The 19383-nt window shown below is 58.2% G+C and overlaps 1 protein-coding gene across 1 annotated transcript in view; it reads right to left on the bottom strand.

Moving 5' to 3' along the window:
* SRRM4 (serine/arginine repetitive matrix 4) overlaps nucleotides 1-15549 on the bottom strand; it is a gene marked incomplete at both ends in the record, with an annotated part of 45337 nt that extends 29788 nt beyond the window's left edge. Inside the window, one exon of the mRNA XM_082491877.1 lies at nucleotides 15419-15549. Within this exon, the coding sequence (XP_082348003.1) occupies nucleotides 15419-15549 (131 nt within the window). The remainder of the gene's footprint in view (nucleotides 1-15418) is intronic.
* Nucleotides 15550-19383: the final 3834 nt, after the last annotated feature.

The following is a 19383-nucleotide window of genomic DNA, read 5'->3' as shown; positions in this document are numbered from 1 at the left end:
GCAGCTTGGGTCTTTATTTTCCAGCAGTTGATTTGCTATGCATGGTTGAAGCAGAACAGAGGAGCTTCCCTGCTGGAAGAGGCCCTGGTAGCGGCGCAGGGTCAGTGCCAGATGCTTCGGAGGATATGGTGTGGTCACAGCCCGTGGGGAGTGCTCCATCCTGGACACCAGCTGGCGGCGGCTCCTGCTGCACAGCACGGCATGGACGGATCTGGCGGAGTGTAAAACTCTGCGGGGGAAAGCCATGCTCCCGTGGACTGTCTTAGGTAGGGTAAGGCATGATGATGAGCAAAGCCTCTCCCTGCTCCCCAAGGCTGGGGACACTTCTCCCTAAGGATGCTTCCCATCCCTCTTCCCGCCCGAGCACCCGGCCGCCTTGCAGGGCTCGCCGTCACCTTCCCTCGCTGCCAGCAATCTGGGACGGCTCCGACGACCGCCTGCCAGCGACAGCAGAGATAAACCCGAGGACTATGGCACACAGTCTTATTGTTTCTAAAGGAAACCTGGACTGCTGCCCTGTCTCAAGCAGTTTCTACAGCATCTTGTGCCTCCCACGCTGCCGGCTCGGAGGTCCCTGCGGTGCTTCATACCCCTCAGCGCCTGCACGCTGCCAGGCCAGGCTTACTCTCAGGGGGACAATCCTGTGCCTTTCCAACCTCAAATCCTCCTCCTTAGACAAATACCCTGTAGGTTCCCATGCCTGTAAAGGAACCAGTTTTCTTCTCGATCAGGGAATAGCAAAGGAGGAGTCTTGGCTTCTCCCTGGTGCCTGCAAACAGCCAAAAGTACTGATGTCACTCCAAGCTGCATCACGCCACAGCGATTCTGCACATCTCTGACCCATGTTTTGGGGGGCTCCAGGCTCCTGAGTGACCCTGGAGTGACAGGCACTGATCTGAGGAGGGATTTGGGCTGAAAGCTTATGCTAAACCCTGCCATAAACTAATGGCCATCTCCCAGCTGGCCACAAACTGCCCTCCCAGCGCCTGTCCCTGCCATCGTCCCCCAGGCAGCCCGGAGCTCCCTGGTGAAGGGGGCAGAGCCGCAGCCCTTGTAGAGCTTCCAATTAGGAGAAGCCTGGACCTCAGCTCAAATTTCTCATTAATCGCTCCCTCACAAGTAGCATAGGGCAAACCCGAGGTAGGCAAAGGGCGGGACCACGGGCTGGAGGGAACCCAGCGGCTGTGATTGGGCACTTCCCACCACAACACTGGGAGCTGGAAGCCAAGGAGCACCGGGACACGATGCTCAACCTTTTCGGAGGGTTTTAACTAAAAAACAAACTGAAGGATGTCCCAGAACAGAAGCGCTTTGCCGCCATCTGCAATGTGGTCAGGCTGGAGAGCACCTTCACACCCAACGGGCTGCACAGTGCCACCCCCCCACTCCCCCCAGGAGTGTCCCCTGTGCCACCGCAGCACCCCCGGATCAAGCCAAGCCCCAGTGCTGGCTGCCATGGATGGGGCCGTGCTTGCACACAAGACTCCAGTCCCTTGCACAGGTTAATCCGAGATCTTTGGAGAGCACTATCGTCCTGGAGAGCCTGGGCTCGTTCCTTAATGAGGACATCACCCGGTGTGCTGCCAAGCAATGGCAGGGCTGGGCCATGGGATGCCACATCCACGGTGCTTGGTCATTATGGGTGCTCTCTGTGATGCCCCAATTCCCTCCTTTGTCCAAAAACCCATGCTGTTTGGCAGGACGGGCAGCAGCAAAATAGTGTATTTGCCAATAACGTAGCTCATTAAATTTTTATCAAATGGGGGATTGTAAGCACACAGTTACCAGGAGCCCCTGGGAGTGCCGAGAGATCAGTTTAAAAATGAATTAGTAATAAGGCACGTTGAAAGCAGCAAGGAGAAGGCGGCTGGAGAAGATCCACTTGGAGCAGCAATGCTCCCTTTGCCACTCAAATAAAGCTTTTTCCTTCTCTCCCTTAATTTGCTTTTTTTTTTTTAATTGCTGCTGGAAGAGGAGGGGAAAACACACTGGAGGTCCCAACACTCGGATAACTCCCCAAAACCCCAACCTGTTCACACAACTGCCTCCTGCCTGCGGAGCTGCCTGAGGAAAGACTCCGGTTGATAGGGAAAGCACAGAGAAGACAGCTTCCCCATCCATCCCGGCTGGTGACACGGACACTCAGGTCACCGCACCCCGTTAATAAACCACCCCGTGTGCCGGGACACAGGCACGCCTGCCCGCCTGCAGCTAATGAACAGCAATCCCAAGGGCTCAGCTTGAAACGACTCCAGCATTAAAAAATGCTCACACCCACTCAGGACAGATCTGCGGGTGCATGTGAATGGGCGTCCCCAACCCTGGTGTTCAGGGGCATCACCCGAGCAGGGTACACCGGTGCTGCTCTACCCCGAAGGATAGGGGCGGAGGATAACATTTTCTGCCCGTGAACAGCAGCCGGCAGGGGGGAGCCGCGGGCAGCGGCCAGCAAAAATCAATCTGCCACACTTGGGGGGTCTGGTAAGACGGAAATCCCTGGATATCCCTTTGTCTGGGACTTGTCTCCCAAACATCCATCCCACCGAGATGGCCAGGGCCACGTGGGACCGGGAGGGCCCAGTGACACACGAGGAGCAGATGTCCCTGCGCAGGGACGCGTGGGCAGCAATTAGCTCCTGTGGAAAGGATTTAAGCAACAGATTTCTTCTGCCGGAGAGATGAGCCAACGGCGTTCCCAGCCCAGGAAGGGAGGTGGCAAGCAGGCTTCAGCCCTCTATTACATGCTGCCAGAGGCTTTTTATGGCCAGAAAGGCCCTTCGCTTCCCTGTATCACGTCTCCTATGTCAAAATTCCCAGATTTCATCTTCATGGGTGCAAGGGTTTGGTTTGACTCCCCGTAACATCCCTTGGTCCCATGAGAAACACCTCGGTGGTCTTGCCAGCTGCCCAGGAAGGACTGGTGAGGGGGTTTTAAGTCAAGGAGAGTTTCTGGGAGGGAAGGCAGGCCCTTATCTCCTCCCGCTTGCACTCCAAGGAGTGAGAAGATGTGGCCGTGCAACCCCTGCCACACGGCAGGCACCGGGGTGCTCAGTGCTGCGGCACCCGGAGCTGTTTGGGGGTCAGAGCCAGAAAGAAACCTCCCTCTCTGCTCCCAGATCTTGCTCCCAACCCTCCACGCCACCCTGCAACCCTGAACATTGCTTTAAATCATCCTCAAAAAAGAAAGGGGAGGATATTTCTTGGCTTACTGCTCTCTAGGGGGAAGGTTGGGAGGAGGGAGGTGGGTCCCCGGGCTCCTTGGCCCTGTGGCAGACCGCTTTTCGCCACAGCCATCTTTAATTGGGTGTAATAATAATTTTATTGCTTGCTGAGATTTGTGAGGCTGAACTAATATTTGTAAAATGCTTTGCTGTCCTCAGCTGAAAGGCAATCTAGAACGGCAAAGCCCTGGTGTTATTCACATTCGGATAATCCAGAATTATTCATAAACAAAATCAAGATTATGCAAATATATTCATTAGTTCTTAGAATACCTCCAGGAAAATAGAGGAATTAGTCTTGTTAACAATTATATATTATGTAAGTGTGTGTCTAAGCACACACAGACCCGCGTGCTATTGGTGCAGGGGCACATTGGCCTGGGACTCATCCCAGGATCTCAGGGCGCTGGAGAACAAGGGCTGGGTCTGTGCAAAGCAACCGTCTCAATTTTGGGATAACCCGACGCCCCACAGCAAGCGACAGCACCCAGCAAAGACCTCTGTCCTGCCGGCTGCTCTTCAGCCGAAACACAGAGACACCCCCAGCATCCCCCTCCGCACTCATCACGGACAGCCCACGCATGGAAACCATCACCTTATTCTAGCCAAAACAGCCTTTCCTACCCAAATGAGGATTTTTATGGTACGCACAGGGTCGGGAGGCTGCAGAAGTAGGATTTGGATGCAGCCCTCTCGCTCAGGACCTGCCCTTTCTGCCCTGCAGGAGTCTTCACCCTGATGAGAGCTCGCACCCAGCTCAGCTTTCCGCAGTGAAACGCCACCGTCTATTCGGGGCGTGCTGGGAAAGGGGAGAAAAAGGCGCGTTGAAAATACCGCATGGTTTAATTAATGCCACATGCCTTTCACTCTATAGGTTGTGTGGATTGTTAATTATTTTTATAAAGAAAATAATTAGTCCCAATCAAGGCAGAAGCTCTCCAGAATTACAGCTCATTAACACTTTTTTCTGTTCTATAAAAAGTCATGTGTTGCTGATGAAAATTATAGACCCTTGGAATCAGCATTAAATACAAATTCAGACAGTGTTACCATCCTATTACCATCAACCGCATCGACTTGGCTTCGGTAATTGCAGCTGGAGATGAAGTGCAGGGATTTCTGCTCTATACAATCTCTGAAAACAAGCACTCTGCCCATTAGTTTGCCGGAAACAACGTGACACCAAGCCCCGACTTGGCTAAGTACGTCCCCGAGGAGGTGACAACCGCCAAGGAGAAAGAGGAAAGCAAGGCAGCTTTTCTGGGGATGGGAAAGTGAGGGTTGCTCAGCTTCGGTTCAGCTCCGGTTGGCAGCAGGGCTGCTCCTGTACAGAGCAGGGGGGACCATGTGGGCCTGAAGCTCATCTAAATCAGGAAGGTGAAGCAGCTAACGATGCGACAAAGCTGCCCTATTGGCCGGGGTAGCAAAGTCACCAGTCCGAGGGGTGGAAAGAGCTAGGAAATGCAGAGGGGACAAGGAGAAACCTTTAAGCAGTGGGGTCATCCTCATGGGACGTGGGGAAAACAAGACTCTGAGGGATGCTCTTGTCAGGGATGCGGGAACATCCCCAAGCATCTCCCTCTGGACTGTCCCTGGTCCAGGCACTGTGCTGGGGCTGGCTCTATCGAACGCCGCAGAGGCCTCACTCAAACCCTAATTGAAAGAAATCACAGCACGTTAAAGGGAGTTCAGGTCAAATCAATACTGACGCGGTGGGGAGGGCGAGCAGGGGGAGTGAGGCGGTGGCCGTGTCCCAGCGCCAGCTCTGCAGGCAGGGCGCAGGCTGCAGCCACGGGCTTCGCTGCCCACTCTTCTGCTGCGGAAGGGCAAGGGGAGACCTGCCATCCTCTGCTCTGTGCAGGATAAACCCGGCGGCAGCGCAGGGTGAGGGTTGAAAGTGTCAGCCTGCGGCGGGGAGGGGGTAGGGGAGCCACGGGTCCTCGGGATCCTGCTTTTCGGTTTCCATTAATCAGGGATGAACGTGCCTTCGGTGGCATTCGCAGCCCAGCAGAGCCGGCAGGCAGCTCTTTTGCCCACGAGTCTCCACCGCAAAATTAACCCGCCCATCCCCACAGTGGCAGCTCCCACACTGAACATCTGCCCTTGAGCATCCCAAGCCCACTCGGAGAGATGAGGATGTGGAAATTAGGGCTGTGGGTGGAAAAAACACTTCTGGGAGGGCCCCCGAGGGCAATGGGGTAGTAACTACTGCCATGAGGCGGCAAATAGTGGGAGCCAAACTTGCTGCTGGCACGTGCTGCCGGTGTTGTGCCTTTAGCTCTGTCCTTGCGGGTGCTGAGATGCTCCGTGCTCGTGGCGAGGGCAGGGACGGGGGCACAGCCACACGGCCCCAGCACACCCGAGAGCAAGGATGTGCCTGGAGCACCGAACGGCTGCGTCTGCCGGCCTGGACTCTCCGAAACATCCAAAAACCCCTCCAAAACATCCAAAGGACATTATTCACTTGCGCTGGCTCCTGAACTACATGTGGGAAATGTTTGGGAGAGTGCAAGGACCAGTCCAAAACTGCGCCAACAACTTCTCCAGCCATCAGACAGAACAGGCAAGAGAGTCCCCGCGTCCAGGGACACCCCGGGGTCCTGGGGGCAAAGCAGCCGACATGTCCCCTTCCTGCAGAGCTCAGCCCCGCACAGGGATCCCCAGGGAAGCCAGGGTCCAGGGACACAGGGCTAGAGGAGGTCACCAGGACATCATATCCATCCTTGCTTAGGAGGCACAGGGCACACCTGGGGGAGGCTGAGCTGCACAACGCCTCTATCTCTGTGATGAACCGGCAGCTCCTTTTGTTCCCTCTCCACCAGCGATGCCCATTCAGGCCCCACTGCACCTCCCTCTCCCCGGCACACGTTATCCACCTGCCTTTCTGCTCCGGTGGCCCCGCACCATCGTCCTTCATTAATTCGGCTAACGCACAGCTGACGGGCAGACAAAGGCAGGGCCGGGGCAGGCGGCTGCGGCAGGCAGATAACCACAGAGCCCGTCCAACACAGCGGGGAAGGGCAGGCGAAACGTGGGCACTCGGCTGCTTTGTTGCTTTGGGTTTTGTTTTTTTTTTTTTCCTTATATATCCCCGATCTTGGATTTTTTGGGCAAATAAAAAGCCATCTCTTGGGAGAAGCAGTGCTGAACCCACTTGTCTTGCTTCTCCCCATCGTAATGAACCTGACGGTGCTCTGATTGAAGCAGGGGGGATTTGAAGAGGGCAAATGCTTTATAGGCAATAGATTCCTATTGAATCCATCAGCCTCAGGGGGAAATACCGCCCCGAGGGCCAAAGCCCTAACCGCCCTCACATGCTCGGTGTGCCATGTCCACGGCCACCCTGCCAAGGAGGGCTGCCCCACTGGCTGCAGATGATGGAGCAGCAGAGAATAAGTTATGATATATTTACATGCTATTATATATCAGTGTTATATATGCGCTGCTTTGGCGGGCGGCTGGTTATACGGCAGCTCCAGCTGACCCCCAGATTAATTCAGCAGGTGGTCTTTAACTGTGAAATCTCTCCTAATGCAAAAATATTTCTCTTGCTGGGCAATAGCTAATTCTTCATCCCGACAGTAACGCAGCTAAAATCACAGCCTCCTGCCCCTCTCTCCTCCAGTCACACCCCAACACATGCGCTCCCAAGCACACACGGGCACAGAGATAAATTCAATACAACCAGCCCGTTGCCAAAGCGCGGTCGAGCTCCACCACGGTGATGCGCTGCTGGAATTCGGTGTTAGCAGCAGAGAAAACCCGTTTTGTCATCACGGCCCATGGGTCTTCGGCCATTTTCAGCCGCCTGCATGTGAAATGGGCATCTGACCCCGGCCCCAGCATCCGACAGCACAGAGGTCTCTGCAGCCCGTACCAGCGCGTCGCAGCCCTGGCTGCCCCCGGGGAGGAAGCAGGAGCCGGCAGGAGACAGCAGAGCGACCCCGCAGGCAGCAGGACCCTGCCCACGCTGCCCCCGATGCCTCTGCCCGCCCAGGCACCCCTCGGGGGGCAAATGAAGAGATGTCCTCCCCAGTGTCCCCGCTCCCACCTCTGCCCCCCGCAAAGCCCCTGGCCGGGGCTGGGCAGCAGCAGCTGTTTCATTAATGATGAGACATAAATTAAACATGAAGTGTTAAACGGGTCATCAGCGAAGCAGCTAGCCGCAACCTTGCCGCCTCCTGCCTTGGCCACGGGCTGGGAGACGCAGCTCAGCCAGCCTGAAACACCAATCAAGTTTTTCATAGAGTTTTTTTTTCCCCAGCTTTATTTTTTTTTTAAGCCCTTCCTGCGGTCCCCGCTGCACTGGCAGGGAAAGCGCTCCCGCCGCGTGCGAAAAAAACCTGCTATTTTTAAACTCCCAGTGTTTGTCAGCGCTTTCTGCTTGAGTAGCTGCTGGAGAAGGCAGTTTTGCAGCACCCGGCGTCCCACAGAGGGTTGTGTGGCCTTTGCCAGGCGATGGTGGTACCAAGATGTGGGCAGCGTGCCTGGCCGCGCTGCCAGAGTTGGTGGTCCAGCTGGCACAGCCCCCAGGTTTGGGCCAAATCCACGCCACATCAAAGCCCTGCTACGGATCCTGTGCCACTGGGATCCACCGCTCCTGCCAGATTTCAGGCATCACGACCTCTGCACCTTTGCACCCACCCATAAAACCAGCAAGCGGGGCTGGGAAAGCAAACCGGCCTCTGGGGTTTGGCATTTCTGCCTGCCCTTTGCCGGGAGCACCAAAGGGCTCCGATCTTTAATGGCTTTAAACTGGAAGAGGGCAGGTTCAGATTAAACATTAGGAAGAAATTTTTCACTTTAAGGGTGGTGCAGCACTGGAACAGGTTGCCCAGAGAGGTTGTTGAGGCCTCATGTTCAAGGCCAGGCTGGACGTGGCCTTGGGCAACCTGGTCTAGTGGGAGGTGTCCCTGCCTATGGCAGGGGGGTTGGAACTCGATGATCTTCAAGGTCCTTTCCAACCTAAACCATTCTATGATTCTATGATCTGGGCATCAAACACAGTCCCGTTTTCCATCTGGTGGCACCACCAGGGACTGGGGCCAGAGGAGGACCCAGGGAGCTGGGAGCCACGTGTGGGTGTCCAGTGGGGCAGGGCAGGACCGTGGGGCACAGTGGACCCACGTTCTTCTAACAGCAAAGAGCCACGGGGGGCTTGAGCTGTACCAGAGGCTGTGGCAAAGTCCCAGTACCACCCACAGCCGAAACGTGGTGGGCTTTGCCGGCCAGGGTCGGGCTTTGCAATGATGGAGAGGTTTCAGTGGCCGCAGGGAGAAAAGGAGAAAAGAAGAGCAAAGGAAAGGGCAGTCGTGCATAAAATTATTTCATTTCAGTGACGCGGGGTTTGCATTTGATAAGTTCATCTTATAGAAAAATGTACGTATGGAATGGGGAAGCTGCCAGACACGGGGACATGGAAAGGGAGAGGGATGGGACCGAGCAGACTCCAGCCATGGCCCTCTGGAAGGAGACATCCCCTGTGCCCGAGGACACCAGGGGAGAGCGGGGACCCCCACACGCAGCAAGAAGGGGGTCTGTGGAGCCCCTTTCTGGGGACAAGCCTCAGCAGGACGGGCTGCCCCGGATGGTGGAGGCAGGATGGGGACAGCGAGGAGACAAGAGTGGCCACAGAACCCGCCGGCGGGCAGAAGCTCTGTAGCAATCCCTGGCATCAGGGTCATCGCTGCTGTTTATTATTTAGGGCCTCACAGCCCTAAATATTTATTATTTACACCTCGAAGGAGGGACGTGAATGCATGCGTGGGGTTTAAGAGCCCCGCTCTCCTGCCTCTCCAGGGACGGGAGATGACCGGGGACGGGGGCAGGCCAGAGCCAATGCTGCAATGGAGGCATCTGCCAGCTCCCCCCAAGCCAGGCAGGACAAGCCCTGGCCCCACAAGACCCTAAACTGCCACATTTTGCCCTGGCCTGTTGCTCCACACTTTGGTACCTCTATGAAACAGCCTCACCCAAGTGCTGGGATGGCACTGAGCCTGGCAGGGGGGGACCCCATGGCCAGCGCAGCCCTCTGAGGTGCCGGACCCCACTGGGACATCTGTGACAGAGCCCCTGTGGCATCTGCAGACATGGGGGCTCCCTGGCAGCCGGAGGAGTGTCTGCAGACAGCTTTGTTCAAGGGTGAAATTAAATATTTCTACAAAACGACCCTCCAGCCAGCCAGCAGACTTCTCCCCCCATACCCTTTTTTTGCTTCCTTCCACCTGATTTCATCCCTCATCTGACGAGGAGGATGAGGAGAGGAGCTCGGGTCTGGTGCTTGCCCTGGCGCAGTGTGGGCTCCCTCCTCGCCAGACAGGGGGGCAGCAGGAAGCCCCGGATTCAGAGAGCTGCACCCTGTGTTTCCCCACGAGTCCCTGTGGACCTTCACTCTGAACGAGGGCCCAGTTGTGCCCATGTTCTTTGCTCGCAGGCGTGGGAATTTGGGCCATAGGGCCAGGTTTGGGCCCCGAGCAGAGCGCTCAAATGAACTTTCACAGGTCAGAAATTGCCCATCCTCCAAACCACAGTGTTTCCCACTGCCCTTCTGGTTTCAAGTCCCTGTGGCGTTGGTCTGGAGACAGCCCTCAGCCCCACATCCGCGTTTGGGAGCTTTTAAGTGAAGGTGACAAAACCCCACATGACCGGAGTGGGGGCACAGCAGGGAGAGGCAGTACTTTTGGGGTAGCCAAAATCTCTAAGAAGTCCCCATCTGTGAGCTTGGGGCTTCCAAAGGCCCCTTTCCCTAAATCCTTAGGTGCTTTTACACCATCCCATGCACAGGTAGCCTGGCTAAGGCACCCATGGGTGCTGATCCCGGCCGTGCTGCCTGGTGCTCCCCGCATCCCACTCACTCTGGTGTGGGTCATTCCCACCAACGTGCCAGCAGGGCCACCTCTCTGGGCACAGAGGTGTCCCCCACCCCAGCGGGGAGGGCAGCAGGGATGCAGTCCACAGCACCGGTCCAGCAAAGAGGCAGATGGATGGGGTTCGGGGGGAAGGAGGAGGAGGAGGAGGAGGAGGAAGCAGGGAGGGGGTCTCGCAGGCATCCCCAGCTCTGCCCCTCGCTTGGCTCCCCCCAGCAGCTCCCAAGCTGCCTAATTAGCTAACCCGGCTCCGCCGTCCAGGTGGAGCTGGAGGGCAGGGGCAGACAAAAGCCTCCCTATTGACAGCCCCTCCGAGGAAGGGGCTTTTCTTCTCCCCCTCTGCTTTTCTTTTCAAGCCCCTCTCCCCCCCGCTTGGGCCGGGGCCATGGGCTCATTAGCGCTGGGGCTCGTTGGGAGCGGGAGGGAGCAGATGGCAGCCAGGCGGCTGGCGCGGCCGGCCCTGCAGCCGCCTCTTCCTGCAGAGCAGATGCCCGACCAACAAGGAGGAGGATTAACGGGAGCGAGGGGGCCACGGGCACGGCAGGGCCGTCAACGGGGGCTTCCTCCCCAGCAGCACTCCCCAATGTCTGGGGGCTGCCAGCCTGCTGGGGTGAAACGGGGTTTGGGGCCACCAAAACATGGCTGGAAAGGCAGAGGTTGGGAGGGAAGAGAGCTAGTCCCATCGGGGACTCTCGGCTGGGCTAAAAGTCACAGGGTAGTTGCAGCCACCTTCCGCCCTCGCTGGGGATACTGTGACCCCCTGGCACTGGAGTGCCACGGCGGCTCACACCCGGTCCCAGCGCAGCCGGGGGGTGACACGCTGCCCCCCTTGTCCTGGCAGCGGCAGTGCCGGGAGCCATCACCAAGATCACCCGGGACGGCAAACCGGGCAGCGAAACTGCGCTTAATCCCACTTCAGCGCCACAGCCCGCCCTCCCCCTCCGTGCGCAGCACATCCCGGGGGAATTAAGGGTTAAAGCACAAATCCCCTGCACTGCCCTGATGTGACCCACTTAGGCCATCTGGCAGGGAGGGATGCAGCAGCCTCCTTTCTCCCAGCACTGCCAGTGCTCTCCCGGCATCACCGGCTGCCCCAGGAGCAGATACTGGTACCAGCACCCACATCCCCCAGACTCAGCAGTGCCCTGGCTTTTCGTGTAGAAGCGGATTTTGGCTGAGTTTGGGGGTGCTGGGACAGGGCAGCCAGTGCCACACCACCGTGGCTGGCAATATGCGAGCGGGGAACCCAAACACCCCAAAAAACATCCCGCAAGCTCCCAGACTGCCACCAGCTCAGGGTCCCAGGGGGACACTGGAGCATCTCCCAGCCCAGCCACCTCTGGCACCCACGGGCTCCCCGTCAGACGGACGCTGATGAAACGCACAGCGGCACCGGAGCAGTTACTCTGCGGAGCACGAACGGGGCTGCCAGCGGCCACACTGCCACCAGGGTCACGGTGAAGGGAGAACCACAGCCAAAAGCCTCCCCAAGAGGGAGGAAAGGGGGTCTTGGTCGCAGGGCCAGCGATACTCACCCCCAAAGGCTGGCGGCACCTTATCAGTGGAAATTTAAAGAGGGTTTTGAGTTCACGAGAGTCAAAGCCCCTCGCAGCTGCCATCAAGGTGGGGATCGCAGCATCCTTACAGACCAGCTAAAGGGAATGGGACCACCCCGGCTCAGCGGAGGGCCTTGGGGCAGGGCGGGGTGTGTGTGTGTGTGTGTGTGTGTGTGTGTGTGTGTGTCCCTGTCCCTCACCCCATCCCTCCAGGCACACAAACCCCTTGAACGAACCTGGGATTTTGCATGCACTGGAGCAACCCCCCCAGCAAAGGCAAGTGTGGGTCTGCCCCAGCCCTGCCCAGCCTCCCCACAGCACCTCATCCCTCATCCCCAGCCCCAAAAGCACAGCCCCAGGCTGCACCGTGAAGCCCTCCGTGCTCTTCATGGGGAAAGGTTAATTGGAAAAGCCCCTTTGCCCATCGCCTCGTTTTTTCCTTTCACACTGCAAACTGGTCAATAATCCATTTGCTTTGGCAGAGCCCTGCTCCAGGCATGGAGCTGCGTCGGGGGCCAGAGTGAGCGGCCCCCCCAGCCCCGGCAGGACCGAGGGAAGGGATTAATGTATTCTTTTGTTCCAGGATGAACCCTGGGTTTAGCAGAGCTTTAACCCTCCGAACCTCCCAGGGAATTTAGGTGGAAGCGGCTTTATCTCTGGGACCAGCAGCAAGGTGGTGGTGAGGATGGGGCACAGGCAAGAGCCAGCTGGGAGGGGGGGAAAAAAAAAAACAAAAACAAAAACAAACAAACAAACAAACAAATCAAAAAAACAATCATCTTCCACCCCAGGAACGCACTGCTGTGACACAAGGATACAGGATTGAGCCCTTAGCTGTGCCCAGGGCACCCTGGAGGGATGGATTTGGGCTATGCCCACTGTGAGGGCTCCCGGCAGGACCCCCATGCTGCGACCGAGCCCCCTGGCACCCCGTGAGGGCACAGGACCCTCCAGCAAAATTAACGGGGAGACGGGCAGCACTGGCCTAGAAACCCCACCATCGCCGCCACCGCTGCGGGAAGCACAGGGCTGGATCCAGGGCAGAGATCTGCGGCGTTTGCAGAGGAGCAGCTGTCAAGTGTGGGAGAAAACAGAAATCCAGATGGTCATCTTAATTTTTCATTTGGCTAACTGGTCTCCCCGTCTTCCTCTCTGGTGCACTCTGCTCACTGGCACCGCAGTCATTTGCTCTTAAATTAGCCGGGAGCATCGTCAGGGAAGAGAGGCCGATCCGAGCAGCGGCGCAGCAAAATCTCCAGGAAAAACAAACCCAGAGCGGAGCCGGCTGCGAGAAGAGCTGCTGCGAACCCTGGGGCCGTTCTCCCGGAGGATGGGGAAGAAGAGCCCTGCTCTGCCTATTGCCGGGCTACAAACCTGGCACCAGCTTGGGGTGCTGGGGACATTGCTGCGTACCCCAACGGGGACCCGCTGCGAGGTCGCCGGGGATGCGAGATCTGGCATCTCGTAGGCACGATTCTGCCAAGACAGCAGCCTCGGGCTCCCGGCAGAGCCCCGCGCGATGTCAGCCCTTACGAGAGGAGCCAGGGACTGCGGTCCTCCTGCTCCCCCAACCTTCGGCTTCAGCCCCCCAGGTGGCAAAGCCCCTCCATGGCACGGGGACAGGGGTGAGCACAAACACCCCACAGCCCCCAGGGACAGCCCCGCGGGGGGCTGACCCCGCTCCACACCTGTAGCGGCAGCGCAGATGGCAGCGCCGCAGGGGATATCCTGGGGCTCCGGCCGGCGGCACACGCTGCGAGGAGACAAAAGGAGCCGGGCTGCACCAACACGGGGACCTGGCGACATCGTGGCCAACCACACAGAGCACACCAACTGCGCAGAGCACACCCCAGCTCGGGGACCCCGTCGCGCAGGGTCTGCCGGTGCCAAGGTGCGAAAGGTGGCAAAGCTGAGCCGGCGGGTCTATTTTGCCATGGATGGAGCGCTCCCGACCCCTGCACAGACAGTTCCCCTGCCAGCGGAGCTGGCGTTGCCAGCGAAACAGAAAGGCATGCGCGTTTATTAACTTTTTAACAGAGCTGCAAACGCTCCCAGCTGCGGTTCTCAGCCCAACCGGGATGTCCGCGGCAATCTAAATTGCTGTGTAGAGCTGTGCATCGTTCCTGGTACTTGAGCTTGCTGTATTTCTCCAGTGCCCTAATTTGTTGCTGTATTACATCGCCGACTGCGAGATATTTAAGCAGCATGGCTCGCTCAGGCACATTTGGGCAGGAGAGAGAGCGTGGGTGAGCCAGCACCCAGCCTGCTGACGGCCCCTTTGGGTGCCGACGGTAGCCCGGTGCAGGGGAGCAGAAAGCCACAGTGGTTCCTCTCCCCCACAAAGACTGAAGTCCTGCAAACACTGCTCATGGAAACAAGATTTGCTCTTCTCATTTGGAAGCCTAAGCCATTCCTTTCCCAATCTCCTACCCTGCTCAATGACTATTGGAGAGATTGGAAAAATTCATGTTCGGGCAGCTGGGCCATGGGGGCAAAAATGACCCCCCCATTGCACAAGCAGCGGGACCCCTGACCCCCTTGCTGCTGCAGCTCACAGCCTCCACCAGCATGGGAAGCATCCAAAACAGCTCTCTCCCCGTGAGCTCTCTGCTCTTTAGCACAGGCTAAGCCCCCGACACCCAGCCCGCTGCAGACTGAACCCCTCTCCTCTACCCACCCATCGCCTCCATGAAACTTTGGGTTGCTCCCCACAGCGGATGGGGAGCAGCCAGCACTGGAAATACAGAGCAAAGAGAGAGAAGAACCAGGAAAAGCCTTCTTTCCTTACAAAAACAGTGCAAAGAGGGTATTTTTAATCAATCTTGAGGCAGTCAGCAAAACAAAACTGGTTTAAATTGGAGAGCGCGTTTTGTTGTGAGGAAGCCACGCGGAGCCTTGCCCATGCGACAGCCCAGCAGAGTGGCTTGGTGGGTACGAGCAGCCCCTCACCTCGTTTCACGGGGTTTGGCCCCAACTCTGCTTCTGGCAAACACAGGGGGACCAGCCTCCCTGGGAGCAGGAGGGACAGAGCGGGCTGGCACCAGGCGCGCAAAGCTGAGACCGCTCGCCTTTGAGACCGCTCGCCTTTGAGACCTGGGGGACACCAGTCCCACGGCTGCCTGTGCCCACAGCTGTGTGCAGGCACCTTGGACAGCCATAGCCTCCGGGCTGCACGTCCCTGGGGGTGCATCAGTCTCCCCCTGTGCTAAGGCAGGGTCCGGCTGGACGGGGGGTTGCCCCACTCCCCGGGCATCACCTTCCCAAGGGTCCCTAGTGAAGGACTGATGCAGAGAGAAGACAACCATCAGGACACACACCCCGGGGGTCTGCAAGGCACGGATGGAGGTGATCATGGTTTCTGCCTGATGACCCCCACCACTGCCCCCACTCCATAGCTCACCTATAGAGCTTCCAGGACCTCACCCTGCTCCCCTCGGGAGGCAGCCAGCTCCTGAGCTCCAAGTACCACCAAGCCAAAGTTTCCTGAGCCTGCTCCCCTCCAGAGCACAGCAGCTACACGGGGAGGGGGCCCAGCCAGCCAACATCCCCCTGCCCCAGGCATGGGGGGGACCCCCAGGTCTTCCAGCCCCTAACCTGCAGTGGGGGGGAGGATACACTCCAGACCCTCCTGATGGGGGGGAGGGTGTGGGGTGTGGTACCAATTGGGGGTGATGAGGAGGCTCGGGGTGATGCAGCCCCCATCCCAAGGCAGGATCGGGGGGGTGCAGGGGGTGGGATATGTCCCTGAACCCCCCCATGCCCTGGCAGCCCTTACCTGGTCAGTGGCTTGCGGGCCGTGATGCTGGCCACAATGATGCTCTCGGGTCGCGGCGTGGCCACGGCTTTGAAGGTACCTCGCCAGAACTTCTCGAAGAGCTGCTTCTCGCCCTGCTGCACGCTGGCCATGGCCCCCACGCCCCGGATCCCGGTGCCCTCCCCGGTCCCGCCGCTCTCCGCGGTGCTGAGCGCTACATCCCCCGCACGGCCCCACTCCGCTCCGCTCCCGGCAGCCCGGCCCGGCGCTGCCCCGGTGGCGGGGAGCTGTGCGGCCCCCAACCGCCCCCGCCTCCCGTTTTGTGCCGGCGAGGCGGGGAGAGGGGCCGGGCTCGGCCGCCGTCCCCTCCCCAGTGCCGCCTCCCGCAGCTGCCGCCGCCGGAGCCGCGGGGAGCCCGGCACTGCTCGGCTCAGGGCGGCGGGGGGGCTCTCACCCGCCCCCGGGGGCGCCCCGGCGGCAGCAGGGCAGCTCCGGAGGGGACCCGGCGGCTGGGTTCACCCATCGCCTGCGGAATACATGAGCTGCCTTGCCGGTCACCCGGGCTCAGGTGGCTCCAGGGGGGCTCAGGTGGCTCCAGGGGGGCTCAGGTGGCTCCAGGGGGGCTCAGGTGGCTCCCACCCTAAAGGCAGGTTTACCACCCTCACTCACAGACCCATCCCCACCCTGGTGTTTTTGCAGTCCCCAGGACCCTCCTTAGTCAGTCCCCATTGTTACTGCTTCCTACTCGCTGCTAGATCACCCCCACACCTTGCCCTTTGCAGGGCACAGCATCTGCCTGGCACCCCACACGTCCCCATCCACTGACACTGGCTAACAGTAGCCTTTGTGTTTGCCCACTGCCAACCATTTACCAGACACGGGTGAAGAAAGAGGGAGAGCCCAGGGCCACCAGCTCAGATGGCCAAGGCAGAAAGCAGCAGGAGGCCATGGAGACTGCTCTGTAACTGATCCATACTGGGGCCCACTGGGGAGGAGATTTTTGGAAGAACACCGTTTTTCCCCCACCTTCCACATCCTTTCCCATTTAACAGACACTGGTGGAGAGGCAGGGATGGGTCATGTTGCCTCTTGGCCCCAGCAACAGGGTCCCAACCAGATCAGAAAGCAAGACCTCACCTCGCAGGGCAGGATTTGGCCCGCTGGGACCAGGCACGTGGAGAGGCGGAGGGAAGGGCAGGGGCAGCACGAGTGCAGCAGGGCTGTTTCCCTTAGCCTCTGCACCGAGTACAATACAAACAACTTTAGGAGAAAATGCTTCCCCTACCAGACGCTTTGAAGCGCAAGTAAAAGCTGGTGACCTTGGATGAATGAGACTCTCTCCATTGTGCTTTGGAAACCCGCACGACACGTTTATGTAAGTGACGGGGGGATAATGGAGCCAGGAACAATAGGCAGTGGGAGCCGAGAAAGAACGAAAAATCACGGAGAAACTTGATCGCTTTCTTGCGATAAATACAAAATTAGCAGAAGGCTCGTCCTGGCAGCTTTGTCTGTTGAACTCCTCCTTCCCTGCCCCTTTTTTTTCTTTCTGCTCCAGGTGCCAGGGCTCTGCCCCGCTGCTACCCAGGGGACAGGCGACCCCCAGGCTGCGTCCCCACGCCGAGAGCTGCAAAGCGAGAGCCTCGGCGGCACGCGCCGGCCGGCAGCAGCGGGCTTTGTTCTGCGAGGCCGTGAGCGGCTGGAGACGGCTGCTGGGGAAGCAACGGCAGCGGGAGCGGGCACGGATCCAGCAGGGCTTTATAGAAACGCAGTCGGCTCTGCCAGACATCGCCTTAAAAGCCCGATAGGGACAGACGACATTCACGCACGGCAGAGAGATGCTCGCTGGGAAGTTACTCGCCCCCAGGAAACTGCCCAGAGGTGACGGGCACTGCGCTGGGGCTGGAAAGGCCGGCTGCGAGCTGTGGCTCTGCTCTAGCCCAGGACACATCAGGCATGCCACGGGAAGGAGATGTCAGTGGGGACCCTCCAGGGACCGCCACGGCCAGCAACGGTGGGGCAGAGCAGGAGGAGCGGGGGAAGGGGCTCAAGAGCATGCCCAGCGCGGCAGGAGGAGGGTGCAGACAGCACCCACCGGCCCCAGCACAGCCACCCACCAGTGGGAGCAGGTGCTGCCAACAACCCCATTGCCCTTCTCCCATGGATGGGCAGGGACAGCCACTCACCGCCCAAGCAAATCCAAGCCTGGGTTTCCTCTGGCCCTTCCAGCCCTTCCCCTGACGCACAGCCTACTCGTTAGGAGCCCATTTCCCTCCAGAGCACATTGAACTCGAAGAGAGATCAGGTATAAGCACTTGTTACACTCCGTTTTGGCAGCAAATGACCCAAACCCAGGGTGGGGATCAGCCCCAGGCCCTTGATTGCAGCTCATTAACTAAATACTCCACAAGGCATCAGCCCCTGCATCCCCCTCCCCGGGGCTTTGCAGGATGAGCCCAACCACCCCCAGCTGCAAACAGGGTCCTCGTTGCACCCCAGAGCATTTCCCACCCCCCCACCAATCCTGGAACAGCTCTAAACACCCTAAAATTAACTACCAAATAAAAGGAATAATAAATGTTTGCACTATTAAATTAGCATCACGGGTGGCGTGTGGGCAGGAGGAAGGCTGCGATCATTACAACAAGAACCCTCTCTCCTGGCATACCTTGTGGAGACATCAGTGAGCCAATTAAGCAATTGGCTCCGTTAACGGAGGCTCCTAGGAATAGACTTCCCCGCTATAGAATAACTGCGCTGTAATAAATTGCCTCATAAATAAACAGCCTGAAAAAGCATTACAAGATACCCAGAAAAAGCACTATATCATCAGCAGAAATGATACCGTACGTTTCTAGTGTATCTATTAGCCCACGGCATTGCCAGTGCTTCCCCGAGCCCGGGCCGGTGCCCCTGCGAGGAGCTATGGGGGTGCTACCACAGGGCAAAGGCTGCCCCGAGCCTTCAGGGTGGTCACAGTCACGCGATGGGAACCGCGTCCCCCGAAGCCCCCGCAGGTACTGCCTACGCTGCGAGATGGGTAGCGTCCCAGCAGCATCCAGCCGGCAGTTACTCAGCCTGGGGACATCGCAGTAAATGCCACCCCGGGTGATTTACAGCCCTGGCGATAACACGGGGCTCAGCCAGGTTGAAACGTTTGCACCCAAATTGCAATAAACTATGGCAGAGAGAGCAAACTCTGGGATGGGGACAGGGAAACTGGGACTCAGAGGATAGCTGCACAATTTCCTCCAAAGCAAAAAACAAAACAAAACCATAAAACCCCCATTCTCTTCCTTAGAGAGCTCTTCTTCCATGATTTGGTGGTTGTTTTTTTTTTTAATGACACAAAGGGCTGAGCCTGGGCTTCCCCCACCCTGCCTGGGGGGCTGCAAACAGGGCTCACCCCGAGCCTGCCGGGACCCCGACACCACTCGTTGCCCCCCAACGCCACAGCCTTACAACCACCTACACCCTACAGCAAAACACCTGCCACCCCCTTGCCCTGCAAAGCCCCCCTTCAGAGCTCGAACACCCCCCACCCCGGGAAACCCAGGAGGTACCTACCAGGCTCAGAGGCAGGTGGTGATGCTCCAGACCCCCAGCCCTGCCTTCTCCTGCTTTATCCTCTCCCACATTTAAAGGAACGGGTCTCCCCGGCCCTTCCCACCCCCAGGCTTCAATTCGGGGGGTGATTGAGAAAAGAGAGCGGTCCCTGCTCCGGGTGGACACCCGCTGTCAAGGAGGACGAGCTCTGGGGCCGAGGGAAGGAGCGATCAGTGGGACAAAGCCGTGTGTGCGCAAGAGGGACCTGAGGGGAGGGAAAGGAGAAAATGTGTTTAACTAGGATTAAATTTTAATCTGTTCCCCCTAGCAGAGAGAAGAAAGCTGGGTTTGTCCTGGAGCTGCACAAATATTTTTTTTATAAATGTTGATTTTTTAAATTTTTTTTTTATTATTTGGCTTGCACCCAAGCAGGAAGGGCT

The sequence above is a fragment of the Vanellus vanellus genome (assembly GCF_965231255.1).
Source record: "Vanellus vanellus genome assembly, chromosome: 16".
Taxonomy (NCBI): domain Eukaryota; kingdom Metazoa; phylum Chordata; class Aves; order Charadriiformes; family Charadriidae; genus Vanellus; species Vanellus vanellus.
This window is presented reverse-complemented; position numbering and strand designations above follow the sequence as displayed.